Here is a 21,606-nt window from a genome sequence, read left to right as displayed (position 1 = left end):
CTGAGACTGTCAGCCATTTCTGACAAGAATCAGTGACGGCCTGGTGCAAAGCTCTGGGAGTCCCATTACTGCTCTTCCTTCCAGTTCATTTAGCTTTTGGTGACCTTCATGCTGCACAGCACAAGGCAGCAGGGATAGCAGAAGCTACTAAACCACGTATTTCCCTAGAAACTACGACCTGGCCAATGCTGGAAAAATTGATGGTGTACTTCTTCTGAGTACAAAGACCAGAGGTTTGAGCAGTCTAAATGAAGTGGCATGGTCGTGAACCCATGTGTTGCCTTTCTACTGCTTCGGAAGGGCACAGGTGTATTTGTGGGGCTCTCTGCAGAGTGATGATATGAGGGAGGCGTGGAGCACTTGGCACTGATGTGGGAGGCCAGGCCATGGTACGGATCGGAGCTCTGCCAGTGGAAGGTCCCAGGGCTGCTCTGCAGTGGTCATACAGGCAATTCCACAAGCTAGGGAAGGCTTTGGGATTGTTTGGAGTTCAATTTCTTTTTTCGTTCTATTTCTTTTTATATGATTTTTTTTTTTTCTAACTAAATTGCATTTAAGTCATATTTAGTTGGAATGTGGCTTAGTAAGGAAACAGTGCTGCTAAGAAGAAAAGTAGAAGAGCTGTTTGGTAAGAGGGAACAAAACCTGGCTGCACACATACACCTAGTAGGCTTGTATAAAGCATATCTCTATCCTGGAAAAAGGTCTAAATGGATAGCTTGGGAGCAAGCACTTTTAGATCGTTCTGATCTCAGTCTGCACTCCATAGGTTATGCTGGCTCTACTTGATAGCTATGGAAGTTTGGGTTGAATACTGCGTTTTGACTTTGTTCTTTTAATTTTCCTTTTCACTCCAAATATCTTCTGATTCTAATAAACACTAGAAGAAATGCCCAGACTTCTGAAGATATGTTTCTTATTGATATTAATGAGTCCTGCTGAGACTACGCACAGTCAGAACTCTGAAGGTAAGACCAGAAATCCTGTCTGAGGGATGAATTCTGTGTGGATGGAAAAAGCTGTATGTAGTAAAATAGATGCAGTGCTATTTAGTAAGTAGGACCGTATTCTCTGCTCTCTTGGCTTCGTGGAGCTATGCCAGCAAAGAATTTAGCCAAGATTGCTTATTAAACAGTAGCCCTTTATTTTCAGTGTTTTTCTAGAAATACTTTTAATCAAAGCTGCATTGCATGTGTGAAAGTAAGTTATAGGTGTGTATATATAGTTTGATATCTGCATGACAAACATTTTTGTGTGGCAATTGAATGGTAAAATGTTAAATCAACTTTTAGTAATGGGATAATCTTTTACAGATTTGCCTCCGTTATTACAAAAAGCTGTGGTTAGTATTTTTATTTCATCTTTCTAATAACATTTTGTCACATAATCTAAAAATAATACCCAGTCACATATATTTATCTTTTTTTCCTTAGGAGGAAGTAATAACTGGGAAATATCTGAATGGTAAAATGCAAAATTGCTCCCACTTCTGTTTCTAAAAGGAATTAAAACTCAATATGTCACTATAACTGTTTCTGTTCAATTTTTCATGTATAGCTCTCCTCGATATACTTCATTTTCAGAGGTAATGTATTACTCTCACCATTTTGATTTTAGGTATCATCTTGCACTTCATACACAATGTGTTTCATTTCCACAAACGCTGGAACATTATGGATGGAATAAAATGGGCTTGTGATTACTTTGATTTAGATCTCCTGTGAGGAGTATTTTGTCCTAATGAGGAAAAAGCCATTTTTCATGATAAAACAAAAAACCTTGCATTGAATGAGGCTGAGAATATAGATACACGCTACACTTTTCAAAAACTTTGATAATCAATTTTGTTCATATGTTTCAGAATGGCTTTCTAAGGAAATTAGGTGCAGTTCCAGCTTTTTGTCCATCTTTCAGTCCCACTCCATCCCATATCCATTCCTTTTCCTCCAGCTTCTGGCAATTTTTGAATTATTTTCTAATTTTGTCTAAATTTGAAAGAGCAATAAAAGCCTCAAAGACAATTCTACCTTTCTGAAACTCAATGGCTGGGTAAAGAAGAAAAACATTGAAGATGCTGCTGGGGGAAAGGCAGTAAAAATGAGTCCCCATACTTTCTTTCTATAAGCAGATCAGGGCAGGCAGAACAAGGTGCCAGGAGTACTCCTAGAGCTCCCAAATAGCCACTGGAGATGGTATTAATGGCAACAAGTCAGAAAACTGAGATTATTGTGGGGCAAGTGGAGTTAGATAAAGAAAAACTTAATTGATTTCTCATCCAGCTATTAATTTTTATTGCATTAAATATATTGGCTATTAATCTGGTTAGGCCAAAAAGCTGAATACTTGTGTCATTATGTTGATAGTGACACTGTTTGCTTCTCCTGTTTTTGTTTTGTCTTGTAATCAGCCATTTTACATGTTGTATTATTTTACTGGCATTTTTGGTCCTGTTTTCTGTTGCAGTTCTAATGCCTGGACAGCAGATACGCTTACAAAAGTTATGGCATATTTTCATGCCCAAGATGTTGTATTTACTCTTAGCAGCCTGCAGGTTTGTGACATTTAAAATACATCCAGATTCTTATTTTGAAAGGATTTTTTAATTAATAAGCAACTTATCTCCACAGCCAAAGCTAGTTTGTTAATAGAGATAATTAATATGACTGTATCGTAGCAGAGAAACAGGAAATAGGAATAGCTCCCCCCCAAGATTGCAGCAGTATGCAAGGACTAAATCGCAAGAAGATCTTCTTGTATCAGCTCTGATGGAAAGCAGAAATTTGGAGTTTTCAGGCCATGTTTGTTTCTGAATTGTGTGTATGCACGTGCTTTTTTTTCCTCCAAAAAATTGAAGGTTTCTCACAGATTTTGACTGTGGCTGTAATTTGCATTGCTTCTTATGGAATGAGAACCTCCAGAGCATCCTACAAAACACTTCCATCTTGTGAGGCTTTTCTGAGCTCTGTTTTCTGTAAGCTGTCAGTGACGTAGGTAAAAATTTGTTTTTCTTTATCCTGTGTCATAATGATTGGTTAGGGGCCAAATCCCCCAACTTCACCAGGTTAAGTGGACCCGTAGCCTGCTATCCCAGACATGGAGCTTTTCTCCTCCCTCCACACACACACTCTGAAAAATGAAAATGCCAAATGTGCAACCTTGGGCTTCGTACCCAAAGCCCACAGCTCTGCAGTTCTGCAGCACCAAAATCTACTCCTAAGTCTTGTTTCACTGCTGCTGCTCTTACAAACCTGCACGACACTGACACCACCTCTTCATATTTCCTCTTGATGTCTTTAAAATTCACTTATACAGATGAATTTTATTATCAGTTTAAGGCTGTAATCAGCCCTGAACTCTCCAGCCAAACAAGGTCCTAGCTGTATTAATACGTGGTGGTGGCCATGCTAAGACAGCAAAGGAGGACAGCATTGACTCAAATTCCTAACCAATTCTGAAATAACTCTGGTAGGAATTAGAAGAGATTTTCTCCAGTCTGGTGCTAATGAGCCTTACAGTGTTTTCTGTTTCTATGCTATAATTCCCCTTAGAGTTTTAAAACAGGCACAAGGTTGTTAGCTGGTAATGCAGTTTGATGTGAGAGGGGAGATTCTCGCCTTATGACCTGGTACAAGCTTTGCCTCCCATTTAATTGCACATTTCCTTCCTTTTTTAAGTAGTAATAATATGCACACAGTACCACATGTTCTGAGATCTTTAAAAGGTTCATTTGCAGAAAAGCATTATTACCCTTGTTTTTATGAAGGGAGAAACAGACATTTTTGTTAAATAGCTCACTGCAGAGCACTTGTTAATACACCGGGAATAGCCTTTAAAAATGGTTTTCAGCATTGCATTTAGATGCAGTTTTCAGTTTACGTTTTGTGTTGAGGATGGTTACTCTAGTCATTGACAACGTGGACAATACAGAAAGCTAAACACTTATTCCTCAAGTGTAGATTTTCAGGGATTAAAAGATGCCCCTAGTAGAATACTGTGAGCTTTATGTTTATTGTGCATATTTTTTTTACACTTCAGATGTCCATACAAAGTTACTTGCAGAACCTTTTATACCAGCCTAGGCAGCTGCTGTCTGCGTTTCAGCAGCTTGATCAGCAGCAGTTCCAGACTGCAATGAAGTGCCTCTTCAACAGCAGAAAGGACCATCTTGTAAGTCACTACCTGAGAAACAAAAGCTGCTGTCAAAGGCTTAGATAAAGGGGAAGGGACCAGACCAGGGGTCTTACTGTGTATGTTGTGCTGTTACTTGGCAGGATTGGAGCAGGTTGCAGTAGCCCCTCTCCTTAGGTCAGTGTCTAAAGGTTTGGTGCCAAATCCAAGTGTACATTTGCTCTAAACCCAGTGGAGAAAGGTGCATCCCCAGAGAATGACCTACCTTCCTGCACAGATATTACTGGGAGAGTAGGACAAGTTGTTCTCTGAGAGTGTCTGCTTCTCTACGTAGGCTAGAAAGAGAGGCAAGATGACTAACAAAGGTGAAATTAGTTATCTTGTTATAGCACCATACAAGCAAATCATGAGGCAGTTTGGAGGGGAAGCAGTGTAACACGTTTTGCTTGCCCCTGTGGTGTGTTCTGTGGGTGACCCATCTTCAACAAATGCAAAACCAGCAAGCACCCCCCAGAGAGGTGGCCTGCAGAGGGGCTCACCACCCCTGGGGTAGGATAGTGGCCTTGCAGGTGACAGCACCTGGCATCCTCCCTGTGGGCCTCCAGCATGGGTGTCACTGCAGGGCTGCAGACTAACGTGGGACAAAGGCAGAGCATTTCTCTGGATGTGTGAGGTGACTGCCCAGGACAAGAGCTGGATGCTCCACTACTCAAGCAGTGGAGGTGCAGCTCTTGCTGGCTAAGCACACGGATGGGAGCCAGAGCAGCAGAGCATGAGCCCTGTCAGTACGCTGTGAATTTTGTCTTCTCAAATGGTGCACGCTGTTGTTCCAAGACCACTAATAGCAGTGACAAGTCACCAGACCTTGGACTATCAGCTCTGACCATGCTGTCATAGACAGACCAGTCTGTGAGGAGGAAAAAAAAAAACAAGTGATCCATTCCCAGCCAGCTTGGCTTTATTACCTGGGCTTGTTTCTTCATGTGCCTGATCCTCTTGGAGGGACTCTTTGTAGTAACAGCTGCAAGAAATACTGCACGGGAAAAGATCTGTTCTGGAGATGCCAACATACTAAATTGTATATGAAATAATACCCATACCATTCTAGTATCCTTTCATTTTTCTAGGTTCATTTTAACCCTGTGTTGCTTGCAGGAAGTGGGAAATGTTGTTCTTGATTGGAAAAACACTAGGGAGAGAATTTTCCAAAGCCCAGGAGTGAACAGGACCTTGTTTCTTATAACGCTGGAGAAATGCTTTCTGGCCCTGAGGGCTATGGACTGTGTGGCTATCCTAAGCCAGATTTTGCACATGTCAGCAGTGAACTATCTCCAACCTGATGTCATTGGGAACCTCCCAAAAGTTCTGCAGGAGGATGCTTTCAGAAACTTGTAAGCCATTTATTTTTCCAGTCATCACAATTAGTACTATGTAGCATTTGCTGACTGTAAAAAGAGATTTCTATTTGGTCTCGCTTTTGTCAGCTATAGCTTTCTGCTTTTATCTTGTTGTTTCTAAAAACATTTGGTCATGTGTTGCTTTTTTAAAAAAGTTTACTAATTAGTGAATTAATATGCCATTGTGTCACTTAGATCAACAGTATTCAAGGACCTCTATGACAAAACCTCAGCAAACACACAGAAAGCTCTGTATGGCTGGATGAGGGAGATTCTACAAAAATCCTATAACACGAGTGGTATGTTATGTACAAAGTGTTTTCTTGCTTATCATAAGAAAATAAGTCAACAAAAGGCCTCTCCATTGTATTGGTTCCCGAATTTAGCATAGGACTGTTAAAGAGTAGCTGTCTTGAATACTTTTGCTGCAGAATACAATAAACATACTGTATTGTTCGCAACAAATAGCTCTCCAAAGACACTTGTTCTTCACCTCTTCTGCACAGAGCTGTGTACCAAGTTCCTGTTCCAAGTTGCTTTTTCTAAGACTTAAATAGGATACAGTCATCAGGCACTTTGCACAGGTGTGCTGCTCACTTCTGAACTTGTGCTCAGACTAGAGTCTGTCTGGGAGCACATTAGCCAACACACAATTTAATATGTGTGTGTATATATATGTGTGTGTGTGCAGGAAGCTGCAAAATGCAAAAATTCTACTGCACGTGACACTGCCTTGCACAGAAAAGGGACAAAGATGAAACCAAAGTGGATTCAATCCAGTTTTATGCATTTTCTTACCTTTGTTCACCTGGCTAATGTCTCTTAATTAGATTTGCCACAGCAGGGACAGTGCTGGGAGTGTTCCATGAGAGAGCTGTAATACAGTACCACTGACATGTCAAAGCGAGCACTTGGGTTTCACCAAATTCACCAAACATCGCAGTGTATATTCTTCCTGTCCCTCTGGAAATCAAATTCAAAATTCCCACTTGCTTCAGTGGAGCAAAATCTGGCTTCTGAGAGCATGGCTATTTCAAAATATCAGTGTAAAGCATAAAGTTGTGGAGGAGAAGTTCACAACACTGTGATGATGCATGCCATCGTGTGCTAAGCAAAGACGCAGGACTTGCCCGATGGTACTCAGTAGTCCTGTGAAAATCCCACAGCATCAGACATCATGGTTCATGCCTGAAGGTAATAAAAGATCTCTCAGCTCAGAAGGGACTGAGAATTACCATGCCTCTCTTAAGTCCTGCTTGGTCTTTCACATGCAAAGCAGAGCAGGTATGGTGAAGGTACAGCATAATGTTGAGCATCCAAGTTAAGACACTTTTGGAGACAACACCATCTTTGAAGCTCAGAGTACCCAGCTAGTCTGTAAATGCTTTATTCTTAGGAATCCTGTTTTCATTTTAAATACTTTGAGAGAACATTACTAAATGAATCACATTTCTTAACTGTTAGGCAGTATTTAGTATTTTTGCCAAACTTTTTCCATATAAGTATATGAATGAATGATTTTTAATTTTCTGTTATCGCTATTGCATATTGCTTAAATACGTGGTATCATCACTAATAACATATATCAGGTGTTAAAAAGTATCATGCCTTCCTGGTGTTCTTCAATAATATATTTGATTAGGAAAACCAAGTTTAAAAAATGCTGCTCCATACTTAATGCTAGTGGTGTAATTTTTCCAGTCCCATACTTTATCCATTTCTGTTTCAACAACATAAAACATTGATCATTTTCATATGAGAAAATTAGAAACATTTGCAATGCTATTTCGTTTCCATAAAAAAAGTATTATTTCATAAAAATGTGGTGCTAAAAACTAGCCAATGGAGGGAACCTGACTCTCTGCTAAGCATTTTTCTGATTTGCAGGTATTTTTGTTTGTTTACTGATAATTGTACCCAATACTGGGTACAATACATTTGAAAAAAACAATGACTTGCCAAACATTTTAGTGAGTATTTATTTGTACAAAACAGAGTTCAATGAATCAGCTTCATGGGTCAGTGCAGAAAATTTGTGGATTTTGGGACGATACATGGTTCATCTGCCTTTAGAAGAAATTCTGAAAATTAGTCTCAATGAAGTAAGTAAAAAAAAAAGATATGGTTGGATCTATCTTTGTCCAGTTACGTCAGCTACAAACAGTATAAATAAATGTAAACTTAAACATGAACAAGAAATTTATATACTTGAATTTCTTAAATATGATTATTAAAATAAATATAATGGGAATTCAAATTCATTGTCAACCAAATATTCCTCTCTTTTGTAATTCAAAAGGACTATCATTGATATGTAATTATTTATCCGCATTGGGCTTCTGTGACTTATACCGAAAGATGTGGGACCAGTGATATTTGACAGTTCAACAGAGAATCATTCATTCAGTGTTGCCTTCAAAAACTGTTATCCAAATCTATCCTCCTTTCTGTAAAACATAAATGGGATCAATTAATTTATAGTGTCAAACATCTTATTAGATGCAATCACTTCCTAATCCTCATGCATGATTTTGTTTGCATTGATCAGATAAGACTATTCATTAGCTACGACAATGCAACAAAGCAGTTGGACACAGTGTATGATATCACACCAGAGCTTGCACAAGCTTTCCTGGAAAGAATAAACTCATCAGGATTTGATATGAGAAACACTTCAACTATCTACAGGCAAGACTGATTTTTTATTTTTTTTCTGGCTGTGTATGGAAAGAATAAGTGAGAAGAAAAGAAAGAAGTAAATAGCTGATGAGTTTGTTGATGTGGCATAGCTTTTTCTTTCTAGCAGAAAAATCTAGGCTGAAATCCAACCCTGGTTAGCAACAGTGAAGAACTGCTATTTTATGAATTTTGGATATGAGCCTAATTAGCTGATGCTTTGTTTCCAGCTCTGCAGCGAGGAGTTGTCTGTAGTATCAGTAAGAGGACCACAGCAGTGTCTGGGGGACTGAGTCAAAACTGTTGTATGGTACAGCAATAAAACAGATTGGGATGACAGGACACAAGCTGCCTTGGGTGTTCATATCACAGCAGATATTTTGTGGAAATTGTGTTACAGTTAGGATTTGAGGAGGAAATCTTAGCTCACACCAGCCACGGCTGCAGGTGGTGTCCACTTGGTGTCACCAGAAGGGTTGCCCATCCTTGTCCACTTTGCAAGTGATCCTATTGAGCAGAGATGAGCAATGGTTAGATGTTTGCAACTTTTATGTGTGCAAGCAGGAAACTGCACTTTTAGGGCTCTCAAATTAGCACTTTTTTTTTTAATTTACTTTAACAATAAAAAAAAAAAAAAGCCAGCTTTTATTCATAAATACGCAGTGAACATGAGCTACCTGCAGGAGAGTGCTGTGCTCTGCATTTACATTTGCGCTGTCATCTAAGTGGATGTATTTAGTCCCAAGACACCACTTTCTGGAGTTATTTGTAGTCTCCTTGGGGAATACCTTAGAGGTATAAAATAATGGAGAATACGCTTTATGACTTCAGAGCTCCTGTCTTTATTGCAATGTAACTCATTGACTTCCAAGAAGTGTTGTTGGTTGTCAGGGATGTAAGCGACAAAAGAATTATACCCACTGTCTAGATTTCATGTCAGAAATTTTTAAAGTGATTTTATCACCCATGAGAGGTGCCAGATCGTCACCAATGAGAGAAATACCATGCTCCATAATCCTTAATATATTCCATTTTCCCAACACACTTATTTTATGTTACTCATTTTAACCATACTGATGATTTAAATGCACTTTTACTTTTAAGAAGTAGCATTATTCATTACTGCCAATCCCAAAGGAGACAAAGAACTCTTGGTGGTTATGCAATAATGCATCAGAAAGTAATTATTTGTTATAAAAGTGCAGTTATAATGTTTCTTTGATTTATATGTTAGTTTGATGATGTCCCATGAATTCAGATGGGCTGCAGAAGCAGTAGTTTGTTATATCACTAGGCTGGTTGTTGTTGAGGGACATGGGGAACTAAAAGCTGAGACTTTGTACACAGCAGATTTTTTTTTGTTGTTGTTTTTACAAACTTTGTGGCTGCAGCATTGTCCACTGTTGATCTAGGTTGTGGGCATTTGAACTCTGCCTACACCTGCATCCTTGAATTGGAAAAAACACAGACTGCAGCATGTGAGTTGTGCTTTGCCCTTATCTTTGCAAGTTCTTGTCTTGTATAAGTTATGAAAGCAAAGGCCAGGAGTTTTCAGGGACAAGGGAGTGATTCAGGCTTCTTACAAACTAATTCATTACCACTGCTTTAAAGTTTCAAGTCCAGAGAGAGTGATGCACAATTCAGAGCCCCTTCAGTGCAGGGCTGTAGGAAACAGCAACAAATATTCCCAAGGCACAAGTCAGGAGGCCATGTACAGCAGGTGCTAGCCCTTGGTGGTGTGAAGATATCTGCCCACTGACTACAGCCGTGGTTGTACTTTACAGAGGTTAATGAAAATGCCAAGAAATAGTAGAGGTAGTGTGGAGACAAATGAGCTCCTCATCTGGTTCACAACACAGCCTTACTGTGCTGGTACAACTGAGGCAATGAACCACAGCACATTGAATCCATCCAAGGGCCTGTCATAGGGATAAAGAAATATGTTTGGTGAGAAGTACAGTAGGCTTCCTTTCAACCTAAGACAACAGAGAGGCTATGCAATGCTCTAGCTGCTGTGCCACCACATGAATGAGTTGTGTTACTTGTGAAATCCAAGCAGGATTTGAAGTAGAGTTCAAAGTGTACACTCAATCCAGATAAGAACTCAGCAAGCCACTTCAAGACTTATTAATAGCCCTCCATCCTTGTCAAAGTGGAGATCATACTGCCAATTCTGCCAAGGGCAGTGGAGTCTAGTAACTGGAAAAATCCAGGAATGGACAAATGGAACAGGGAAACTTAAATGTTTGACAGCACAAACATGAGTAGAGTTTAGCTAACTACAGAGAATAGTGCAAGTCTCTCATATCCACATTTCAGGCCAAGTAGAGTTTTAAAGATCATTTCTTAAAGTGTTAGTGACAAACAAATGACTTAACTTTGGAGCACAAGCAGGACATACCGTATTTCACGTTCCTGAGAGTGACAGCTTTTATTTCAGAAGCTAGCTAATGTATTTCTTCCATATAGGCTAGGTTTGTTGGTTTGCTTTTATGATGACATGGAACAGATGGATGCCGCTGTGGCCCGGGCTTTGCTTCATCAAATGATTAAATGCAATCAATTGAGAGGTTTCCAGGCCGAGGTTCAGAAGGTGGGTAACATGTTCATGCGTTTCTCCTATTTCTGAAAACAGGAGGAGGGACTTCTTGAATTCAGAACAAAACAGAACAAAAAAAAAACAAAACAAAAAACAAAACAAAACAAAAACAAAAAAAAAAAAAAAACACGAAGAGAGAGTGGAAAAATTACTGGGATCTAAGAAAAAAAAAAGTGGTTCTTGAGTGCATGATGCAAAGAATAAAAGTCTTTTCTTTTTTTTTTTTTTTTTCCCACACAGTGTTCATTCTTTTCTTGTTCCGTTTCTTCCATATTTCTTTGACAACTGTGGTTCTAGTTTTGGATTTTTATGGACTGTATGGTCACTAAATGCTTGCCAATGTCTATTCCAAAAACTCTAGTTAAAGTTTTGGGTGATAATTGGAAATTTGTTCTTGGCAGACTTTGGTTTCCCATCTGTTTTTTTGTTTGTTTGCTTGCTTTAGCTCAAATCTCAGCTCCTGAATATTGCTATACAGAACCAGACTTTGAATGATATCCTTGGATCGCTGTCAGACGCTGTGGTTGGACTGACTTCAGGTCAACTGGAATCTTTGTCACCTGAGGCTGTTCATAATGCTATTGCGACACTAAACCAAGTCTCTGGATGGGCAAAAAGCCAAGTTATGATTTTATCCAGTAAATACCTCTCTTATGAAAAGGTATCTCTGATATAGCTTTCCCATCTTCTCGTTTTAATTAGTGAAATGTCTTTTTTCTTAACAATAATTGTAGATTTTGAGAAGTTTAGTATCAGTATGACACTTTTTGTAGTACTGTTAGTGGTTAGAAGTTTTTATTTAAATCAAGTAACAACATTCAAAACTGTAGCCTAAAATAATTTCCTAGTGACATGGAGAATGCCTATTTGCATTTGGCAGTTGTATATATTATTTTGTTTGTATTGCTGCCGCATGCAGCAGAACTTGCATGATCAAAGATCTCAGACTATATATTCAAATATACCATAATGGAAGGAATCAGGCTGCTCCCTTTCAAAATAAAGGAGCCTCTGGAAAATGGTTGCATTTGTTCTGTGGACAGTCTTGTCTGGATTGAAAAATATCAGAGGAAAGTACATCCCTAGGCAAGAAAGACATTAAATATTCAAGAAAAGTAGTTTTGATTTATTAACTTTCACTTTTAATGTGTCTGCTGTACACAACCCAGATAACTTTGTTTCCTCTGTTATGTCTGCAGGTTTTATTTTATAATGTTAGTCAAATGGGTGCATTGGTAACTGGTATTAGCACCCAGTCATTCTACAGGATGAACCCAAAGGAGCTTTCTCAGGTCATTCGAGGCACAATATCCCAACACTCACCAGACTTATCACCTGCACAACAACAAGGGATCCTCAGGAAGGTACCTGTGTAGCAGGTTCTCTTTGTGCAAAAGCATAATAAAGCATAATATGCAGAGCATGATTTAAAATCTTATCACTGAGATGTGGGTTTAACTCAATGGTTAATCTTTCTAGTGTTGTGTTTTTTTTTTCTGGATAAGAAGTCTGTTTTGAAGGCTCTCTCTAGCTTAGTCTATGGCTTTTCTTAATATTGGCAAGTTTTTCTTTTATCCTCTTTAGAGAAATATTATACAGAATAGAAAGTCAGATCCTGTAATTCTAAGCATAAGTTCTGAAATGTCATGTGTTTGTCTCTTCCGCTTTTTAGATGGCTTCATCTAGAGATTTTTCTTCACAAGTCACAGATATACAAGGGGCTTTCTTTAGAGAAATATCTCTTCCTGATTTATGGAAAGAGAATGGATATAATTCTTCAGTGATGAAAGAAAAAGAACTAAGAAGAAGCCAGGTAAAAAGCATTATGAGCTTTCCATTCCACTGCGATTTAGTATGATGGGAGAACAGGAAAAGTGTTGTAATAGATATGTGTTAAAGGAATGTAGGCAAAAGGAAGGAACAGCCGCACATGCGTTTTCGTGTAAGCAGCTAGTGGTCACTTACAGCCTGGCAGTATTCTAAGTCAATATAGTGGAAAGAAAAGCATTCATGTTCTGAGTTTTAGTATCTTAAAGTTTCTGCCATAAATTCTCTTTCTGGTGCTGTGTATACTAGATGCTTGCATGTACGACCAGTCCTTTGGCTCTTTCCAGAGACGGAGGGTTGGACCAGATGACCTCCAGATGTCCCTTTAAACTTAAATTTTATTCTGTGGTCATGTTCCACAAACATGTTTAACATCATCCCACAGTGCCAGTCACTGATATCTTATGAAGAACAGGTTCACCACTGGATGTCTGCCAAACTTTGTTGTTGGCCAGGCTGGACCCCAGAAATGCCTTTAGGGTACATAAGAGCATTAAGTAAACAAAAACCTTGCAGTAGTTATTGTATCTTGCAACTGCATTACCAATGTTTAACTTCGTGTGGTGATTTTTATTTCAGGCTTTATATCTGTACAAGTTATTGTCTAAGAAAAGCTCTCCTGTTGATCTCCTAAGGTATGGATGATAGTCTCTTTTTGGAAAGGGTTTAAGTCTAGATCTGTGATCAAAACAACTTTGAGGTAAACGCTGTGGTTATTTTGTACTGTTTTGTTTATTCATTCCTTGGTACCACAAAATAACTTATCTTCTTCCTTAAAAAGGGTCTCCAAATCCAAATCACTGCACTGCAGAGGTATTGTTTTGTTGTTGTTTTCTTTTGACAGCCTTCAGATTACAAGGAAGAGAAGGAAGGTGGTTGTAGAAACTAAACCTTAGGTCATTGTTGTGGTGAGTAAGGACTGAATTCTGCTAAAAATACTGAAAAATTTGAACTTTGCTTTCCCTATCAGCACAGGACAGCTTGTGAAAGGAGTGACTTGCCAGTTGATTGAAAGTATGGGCACAGACTTTTTTTTAAGCCATTTTAAATTCTTTGAAAAGAACCTTCATCTGCTTTCTCCATATCAGGTAAGACCAAAAAAAGCAATTTCATTTTTCACTTAGGAATTGCAAGAAGTTTCTACAGTCATTCCAACTTGCTAATCCATGAATAATCTGTCTGAATATATATATATATATAACTTTTGGAAAGATGCAAACACTCCTATGCACCCAAATATAGGGTGTTTTATCTCTGATGTCTGCAAAAAGTAAAATCCTCTGTAAAAAGAAAAACATTCTCTGTGAAGATAACATGCAGTCTTCTATATGCTAATTTACAAGTCATATTTCAGTTCTTCCTCAAAAATAACAAATACTTAAGATCTTAATTTTTTGTTACTTTTAGGTTAATTGTTTGGCTTGGAAATTTTGGAAAGCCTCCAATACATCCATTCCTCCCTTCCTCTTGCTTGTGCTGCCGTAAGTTACATTTTACTGTATCGTAAGTTAGCGCATCCATAGTAGAACATTCGCAGTAGTCCTTGTGAGCACTTTTTTAATGACCTCTTCAGTCCTGGGAAAGCCAGTAAGGCAGATAAAAGATAATATGTAAAAAGTGATTGCTGACTGCAGCCAAAGTCTACATCAAGTGAAAGCTGGTAACGCCTGGTGTCTTTTAGCATACCCTATTTTTGTCCCAATTGTGAATTCCTTTGCATCCTTGAAATCAGACCCCCTTGAAGCATGTTCTGTGCAGAGTGAATCACAGCGATACAGCAGCAATGGAAAAGTTTGTTATGCTATAAAACAGTTTACAGTGTTTCTGATAACTGCTGAAATAAAGGGGATAATTGAGTAGGTTGTCATGAGTGTCTTGTTGAGAATCAAAAAACGAGCTTAAATATAGTTTACACTGGATTTTTTTCTTTGCATTTTTGTTGTGTTTTTTTTTTTTTTTTTTTTCCTATACTGTGAGACTTTTTTTTTGGGGGGGGGGGGGTTGCTTGATTATTTTTTTTTAATATTCCACTTAGTTCCACTTACTTTTTTTTATGGTGTTTTTTTTTTTTGAAAGCAGAGATGCAAGATAAAGCCATCACGTTGCTGCCCGAGAGTACTGTTCTGTGTCATTAGAAACATTGCAGTGTGTTTAGAAACATTTTCTGTTAGTTAGAAAAATTTTGCATGATGTAAGTAGTCAAGCTTTTCTTCCTCAGAAAAAAACTAACAATCTTACCTTGATAGGAACTGCTGAGCTGTAACTCCTCACATGTGAATTCTCCTTTTTCTCTTTCTTTTTTCACACCTGCTGAAAGAGATAAAATGGTATGAGAACTATTATTTTGCAAGAATATTTCTAACTAATTTAAGAAAAACCTGATCAGAAGTGAGAAAATAAAATGGTTCTATTTAAAAAGGCATTAATTTTATTTAAAATGTGTCAAGGATTAATTGCAACTTTTCTGGCCTGCCTAGTTTATCATTTTTCAAGTTCAGGATTGCCTCTGAATTTTTTCAGTCTCCACAAATTTTATGGATGTGGTTTTGGGCACCTGAGGGTCAGGTTTGCATTCCGATACCATTTTAATTCTTTTGGCAGGGTTGAGTACCTGGAGTATGTTTCAGGCCCCCTGTGTGTCCCTTTCATTGAAAGCCTTGGGAAAACTGAGGTGGACCTCTTGAATCCAAGCCTTCACAAAAAAGATGCTGTCCTGCAGAAAGTGCAGGAGTGCTTGGTAGGCATGGTTTGGGAAGGGGGGGGGGGCAGTCAGTGGCAGAGGGGGAGCTGCACAGAAGTCGTCTGTGATTAGCCACTGATGGTTCCAAACTCAGTGAGAGCTGCTGATTAGCTTTGTCTCCCTTTATTGTCATATGGTGCATCACAGTCATACCGCCTGCTTGTACTCTCCAGTCGGCACGCAGATGCTTGTGTTCTTCTGTAGATAGAGCCTGTGCCTTTGGTTGATGTTTTCAGCTCTGTGTTTGTGTACCTGGCATATTTTGTGGCTTCTGCCACCAAAGAGCTGCAGCATTTACCATTTTTTAGGGAAAACTAGTTCTTGATGTAGCTGTGATTATTCATGTCCTTGTACATACAAACCAGATGTATAATCCCTTGTGTTTTGGCTAGAGAAATCCCACAGAGTGAAGCTTTGTTATAGCAAGAACTTGTGGCCCCTTTGCCATGCAGGGCCATGTGAGGACTCTCCTGTCTAGCAGAATTGCACAGCTCCTGCACTTGCTAGGTGGTCACCTGGAGATTGTGGCAGGAGATTTAGTTTTAATTATTTTTTAAGTGTAGTTCAATATGAAATAAACAAAGAATGCTTATTAAATATCAAATGCATATTAAATATCACCAATTTTGTTGGTAAGAGCAAGAAGTATAAAGTGGCTTCAACAGAAACTATAGATTAAGTTGCCAGTGCAAACTGTTGTGTCTTTGTTCCTTAGAGGATCACAAAGCTTAAATGTGTTTTGATGCAGCCGAGTGATACAGGGCAAGAGCCAAGATTAGCTCTGCCAACAAGGTAAACGCTTCTTGTTTCAGAATGGTTCCATTGCTGATGAATATGATGTTGACCTACTTGGAAACCTAATCTGCCACTTACCTCCAACCTTTCTACACGACAGAATGTCCCTCAAGGCAATGGCAGCAGCCCTTCATCAATTCAAACTCTGCCAACAGCTCAGCCATGAGCAGAAGACTGAAATTAAATACAAACTCCTTGAGTTATATGGGTAAGGTATTAGGTATACCACCCTGCTTCTGCTGAAGGTTAAGGCATGCAAGGTATTAAGGCAGTGCTCTTTGCTCACTAGAATGACATTTCTGTTCTGGTGTGTAATGTGATAGCTGTGGAACAAACTACAGCCCCAGGGACACTCTGAATGAGTTAAGTCCCAGAGAAAAAGGAGAGAAAGCGTAACAGTTGAGGGAGGGGCAGGCAAAGAGAATCTGTCATGGCAAGAGCAAGGGTGTTACTGGCAAGGCATGTGTCGTGGTTTAACCCGGCTGGCAGCTAAACACCACGCAGCCGTTCGCTCACCCTCCCCCCTCCCTCTCTGGGACGGGGGAGAGAAATGGAAAGTGAAGCTCGTGAGTTGAGATGAAGACAGTTTAATAAGACAGGAAAATAATAATAATAATAATAATAATAATACAATGATGATAATAGTACTACTACTAATAATATGTACAAACAAGTGATGCACAATGCAATTGCTCACCACCCGCTGACCGATGCCCAGCTTAACCCCGAGCAGTCCGGCCCCCTCCCCCCGGCTAGCCACCCCTATATATTGTTTAGCATGACGTCAGATGGTATGGAATACCCCTTTGGCTAGTTTGGGTCACCTGTCCTGGGTCTGTCCCCTCCCAGCTCTTACTGCACCCCCCCAGCCTGCCCGTTGGCAGGACAGAGCAAAGGCTGAGATGTCCTTGGCTTAGTATAAGCACTGCTCTGCAACAATTAAAGCATCGGGGTGTTATCAGCACTCTTCTCATTCTAAGCCAAAACACAGCATTCCACCAGCTACTAGGAAGAAAATTAATTCTGTGCTAACTGAAACCAGGACATCTATCCACCCCTTATTCCATACCATTTATGTCATGCTCAGGTTACACTCTTTTCCATACATTCTAATTAGTCACCTATAGTAATCATGGTAGTGATAACATACAGTATAATATACTATTTAACATGGTGCAATTCAGTTCATGGGCTATTCTCACCCAGTATTAAATCTCCTTGAGGTACACACCGGACCTCTCCGTTCTTTTGCATCACCCACCAAGTATATCCAGGTCCCTGAGCGAAAACAATTCCACGAATAGGTTTGCCTTTTCCTGAGGCAGGAGTAGCCCAGACTGTTTTACCCAGCATATTTTTTACATGCACTACAGGAACTTTATCCCCATCTACAGTACGTAACAGGTTTGATTGGGCAGGTCCAGCTCGGTTGGTAGATCCCCTAGTATTGACTAACCAGGTGGCCTTTGCCAAATGCGTATCCCAGTTTTTGAACGTCCCAGCGCCCATTGCTTTCAAGGTAGTCTTTAACAGGCCATTGTATCGTTCAACTTTCCCGGAGGCTGGTGCATGATAGGGGATGTGATACACCCATTCAATACCATGTTCTTTGGCCCAAGTGTCTATAAGGTTGTTTCGGAAGTGAGTCCCATTGTCTGATTCTATTCTTTCTGGGGTGCCATGTCGCCATAGGACTTGCTTTTCAAGGCCCAGGATGGTGTTCCGGGCGGTAGCATGAGGCACAGGATATGTTTCCAGCCATCCGGTGGTTGCTTCCACCATTGTAAGTACGTGGCGCTTGCCATTGCGAGTTTGAGGGAGTGTGATGTAATCAATCTGCCAGGCCTCTCCATATTTATATTTCAGCCATCGTCCTCCATACCAAAGAGGCTTTGACCGTTTGGCTTGCTTGATTGCAGCACATGTTTCACAGTCATGAATAACCTGTGCTATAGCGTCCATGGTCAAGTCCACCCCTCGATCACGAGCCCATCTGTATGTTGCATCTCTACCTTGATGGCCTGAGGTGTCATGGGCCCATCGGGCTATAAATAATTCACCTTTATGCTGCCAATCCAGGTCCACCTGAGCTACTTCAATCTTAGCAGCCTGATCCACCTGCTGGTTGTTTTGATGTTCTTCAGTAGCCCGATTCTTGGGCACATGAGCATCTACGTGGCGTACTTTCACAGCCAGGTTCTCTACCCGAGCAGCAATATCTTGCCACAATGCAGCAGCCCAGATAGGTTTGCCCCTACGCTGCCAGTTGTTTTGCTTCCATTGCTGTAACCATCCCCACAGGGCATTTGCTACCATCCATGAATCGGTGTAGAGATAGAGAACTGGCCATTTTTCTCGTTCAGCAATGTCTAAAGCCAGCTGAATGGCTTTCACTTCTGCAAACTGACTCGATTCACCTTCTCCCTCAGCAGCTTCTGCAACTCGTCGCGTAGGACTCCATACAGCAGCCTTCCATCTCCGATGCTTCCCCACAATACGACAGGACCCATCAGTGAACAGGGCATATTTCTTTTCATTCTCTGGCAACTGGTTGTACAGTGGGGCTTCTTCAGCACGACCCACCTCCTCCTCTGATGATATCCCAAAGTATTTGCCTTCTGGCCAGTCCATGATCACTTCCAATATTCCTGGGCGACTGGGGTTTCCTATTCGAGCCCGCTGAGTAATCAGTGCAACCCACTTGCTCCATGTAGCATCAGTTGCATGATGCGTAGAGGGGACCCTTCCCTTGAACATCCAGCCTAGTACCGGTAATCGGGGTGCTAGGAGGAGCTGCGCTTCAGTACCGACCACCTCCGAAGCAGATCGAACTCCTTCATATGCTGCCAATATCTCCTTTTCAGTTGGAGTATAGCGGGCCTCAGATCCTCTGTATCCCCGACTCCAAAACCCCAGAGGCCGACCTCGAGTTTCCCCAGGTTCTTTCTGCCAGAGGCTCCAGGTGGGGCCGTTCTCCCCGGCTGCAGTGTAGAGCACATTCTTTACATCTGGTCCTGTTCGAACTGGCCCAAGGGCTACTGCATGGACTATTTCCTGCTTGATTTGTTCAAAGGCTTGTCGTTGTTCAGGGCCCCATTCAAACTCATTCTTCTTACGAGTTACTTGGTAGAGTGGGTTTACAATCAGACTGTAATTTGGGATGTGCATTCTCCAAAACCCCACAACACCTAGGAAAGTCTGTGTTTCTTTTTTGTTAGTTGGTGGAGACATAGCTGTTATTTTGTTGATCACATCCATTGGGATTTGACGACGTCCATCTTGCCATTTTATTCCTAAAAACTGGATCTCCCGTGCAGGTCCTTTGACTTTATTTTGTTTTATGGCAAAACCGGCTTTCAGAAGGATTTGGACTATTTTCTTCCCTTTCTCGAAAACTTCCTCTGCTGTGTCACCCCACACAATAATGTCATCGATGTACTGCAGGTGTTCAGGAGCTTCCCCCTGCTCTAGTGCAGACTGGATCAGCCCATGGCAAATGGTAGGGCTGTGTTTCCACCCCTGGGGCAGCCTATTCCAAGTATATTGGACTCCCCTCCAAGTGAAGGCAAATTGTGGCCTGCACTCTGCTGCTAGAGGGATGGAGAAAAATGCATTAGCGATATCAATTGTGGCGTACCACTTGGCTGCCTTCGATTCAAGTTCATACTGAAGTTCCAGCATGTCCGGCACTGCAGCACTCAGTGGTGGCGTGACTTCGTTCAGGCCGCGATAGTCCACTGTTAGTCTCCACTCGCCATTAGACTTTCGCACTGGCCATATGGGACTATTGAAAGGTGAATGAGTCTTGCTGATCACTCCTTGGCTCTCCAATTGACGAATTAGCTTATGGATGGGAATCAGGGAGTCTCGGTTGGTGCGAAGGAGAATAATCTCTCTTCAAGTTGGTGAACCTTTTCAGAAAGTTTCTCCCAAGTGTTCTCCTTTGGTCGGTGGGCACTGGTTGGTTCAGGTGGGGAGGACAATAGATTCTCTTCAAGTTGGTGAACCTTTTCAGAAAGTTTCTCCACAGCTGAGACGCAGGCCTGTAAGGAAGAGGAGAGACTTTCTTCGTACTGCCGGAGTTGTTTAGCCGCTTCACCCACTGTGGGTTCCTCATCCTCTTTCCAGGCCATTATTGCCAATGAGCTGGCATATGATGATGGTGCACTCCGTACAAACTTCCGCCACATGGGTCGTGTACACTTGACTTCATCTGGATCTGTGGATGTTTGTTTGAGGTCTGGATCCTCATAAATCACTTCCCGTACGGCTAATTCCCTCAGGTACTGGATTCCCTTCTCCATAGTGGTCCACTTGCCTGGTAGACATAAAATATCTTCCTTGAAGGGATACCTTTCCCTCACAGCTGAGAGGAGACGCCTCCAGAGGCTGGTGGGTCGTGCTCCATCTGCAATTGCTTTGTCAATGCCGGCGTCTCGAGCAAGGGATCCCAGCCGCTTGGCTTCCCTGCCGTCTAATTCCACACAATTGGCTCCAGAGTCCCAGCACCGGAGCAGCCAGGTGACAAGCTGCTCACCTATACAGCGACCAAAATCTTTTCGCACATCTCGTAGCTCGCGCTCGTTTAGGCTTCGGGTAGTTACTGTTGCTCTTTCGGCATCCTCATCTTCCTCCTCCTGAATCCTTGACGGCCCAGCGTCGTCATCATCTTCGTCATCTCTATACTTAGTTTTGGCAGAAGCCTTACCTGGATTGGCAGAAGACTCTCTGCGTTCTAAACGACTTGAATTTCTATACCATATTTTCACCTTCTCTACAGGGGCAGCTTGCACTGCTACTGCTCGTTTCTCTGACTTTGTTACAGGGTCTGCCACAGGGGTTGGAATGCCCTCTGCAGGGTCAACTTGCACTGCTACAGCTCGTTTCTCTGACACGGCCACAGGAGCTGGAGCGGCTACAGGAGCTGGAGTTGGAGCTGGAGCAGTTGCAGGAGCTGGGACTGGAGCAGCTGCAGGAGCTGGAGCTGGAGCAGCTTCAGGAGCTGGAGCTGGAGCGGCTTCAGGAGCTGGGACTGGAGCAGTTGCAGGAACTGGGACTGGAGTAGCGGCCGGAGCTGGAACTGGAGCGACTGCAGGAACTGGGACTGGAGCAGCTGCAGGAGCTGGAGCTGGAGCAGCTTCAGGAGCTGGGACTGGAGCAGTTGCAGGAGCTGGAGCTGGAGCGGCTGCAGGAGCTGGGACTGGAGCGGCTGCAAGAGCTGGGACTGGAGCGGCTGCAGGAGCTGGGACTGGAGCGGCTGCAGGAGCTGGGACTGGAGCGGCTGCAGGAGCTGGGACTGGAGCGGCTGCAGGAACTGGGACTGGAGCGGCTGCAGGAACTGGGACTGGAGCAGCTGCAGGGTCTGTCACTAAGTTGACAGCAGTATCAATGGCAGCTCGATAGGCATGAGCCAGGCCCCAGCACGTTACAATGATTTGTGTTAC

The 21,606-nt window shown here is 41.5% G+C and overlaps 1 protein-coding gene across 1 annotated transcript in view; it reads left to right on the top strand.

Annotated features, from left to right (window-relative positions):
* Nucleotides 1-21,606, top strand: part of OTOA (otoancorin) — a 48,757-nt gene that overhangs the window by 1,841 nt on the left and 25,310 nt on the right. The window contains exons 2-21 of the mRNA XM_084536583.1: nucleotides 885-968; nucleotides 1,314-1,342; nucleotides 1,434-1,464; nucleotides 1,558-1,585; nucleotides 2,464-2,551; nucleotides 4,036-4,167; nucleotides 5,284-5,519; nucleotides 5,721-5,824; nucleotides 7,521-7,627; nucleotides 8,074-8,213; nucleotides 10,671-10,794; nucleotides 11,246-11,461; nucleotides 12,000-12,164; nucleotides 12,473-12,613; nucleotides 13,207-13,262; nucleotides 13,598-13,715; nucleotides 14,035-14,108; nucleotides 15,229-15,364; nucleotides 16,083-16,159; nucleotides 16,263-16,370. Of these exons, the coding sequence (XP_084392709.1) occupies nucleotides 890-968; nucleotides 1,314-1,342; nucleotides 1,434-1,464; nucleotides 1,558-1,585; nucleotides 2,464-2,551; nucleotides 4,036-4,167; nucleotides 5,284-5,519; nucleotides 5,721-5,824; nucleotides 7,521-7,627; nucleotides 8,074-8,213; nucleotides 10,671-10,794; nucleotides 11,246-11,461; nucleotides 12,000-12,164; nucleotides 12,473-12,613; nucleotides 13,207-13,262; nucleotides 13,598-13,715; nucleotides 14,035-14,108; nucleotides 15,229-15,364; nucleotides 16,083-16,159; nucleotides 16,263-16,370 (2,189 nt within the window). The 5' untranslated portion in view covers nucleotides 885-889. The remainder of the gene's footprint in view (nucleotides 1-884; nucleotides 969-1,313; nucleotides 1,343-1,433; nucleotides 1,465-1,557; nucleotides 1,586-2,463; nucleotides 2,552-4,035; nucleotides 4,168-5,283; nucleotides 5,520-5,720; nucleotides 5,825-7,520; nucleotides 7,628-8,073; nucleotides 8,214-10,670; nucleotides 10,795-11,245; nucleotides 11,462-11,999; nucleotides 12,165-12,472; nucleotides 12,614-13,206; nucleotides 13,263-13,597; nucleotides 13,716-14,034; nucleotides 14,109-15,228; nucleotides 15,365-16,082; nucleotides 16,160-16,262; nucleotides 16,371-21,606) is intronic.

The sequence above is a fragment of the Aythya ferina genome, assembly GCF_964211825.1.
Source record: "Aythya ferina genome assembly, chromosome: 15".
Classification (NCBI taxonomy): domain Eukaryota; kingdom Metazoa; phylum Chordata; class Aves; order Anseriformes; family Anatidae; genus Aythya; species Aythya ferina.
Note: the sequence above shows the minus strand (reverse complement) of the source record. Positions and strands in the feature narration are given on the sequence as shown.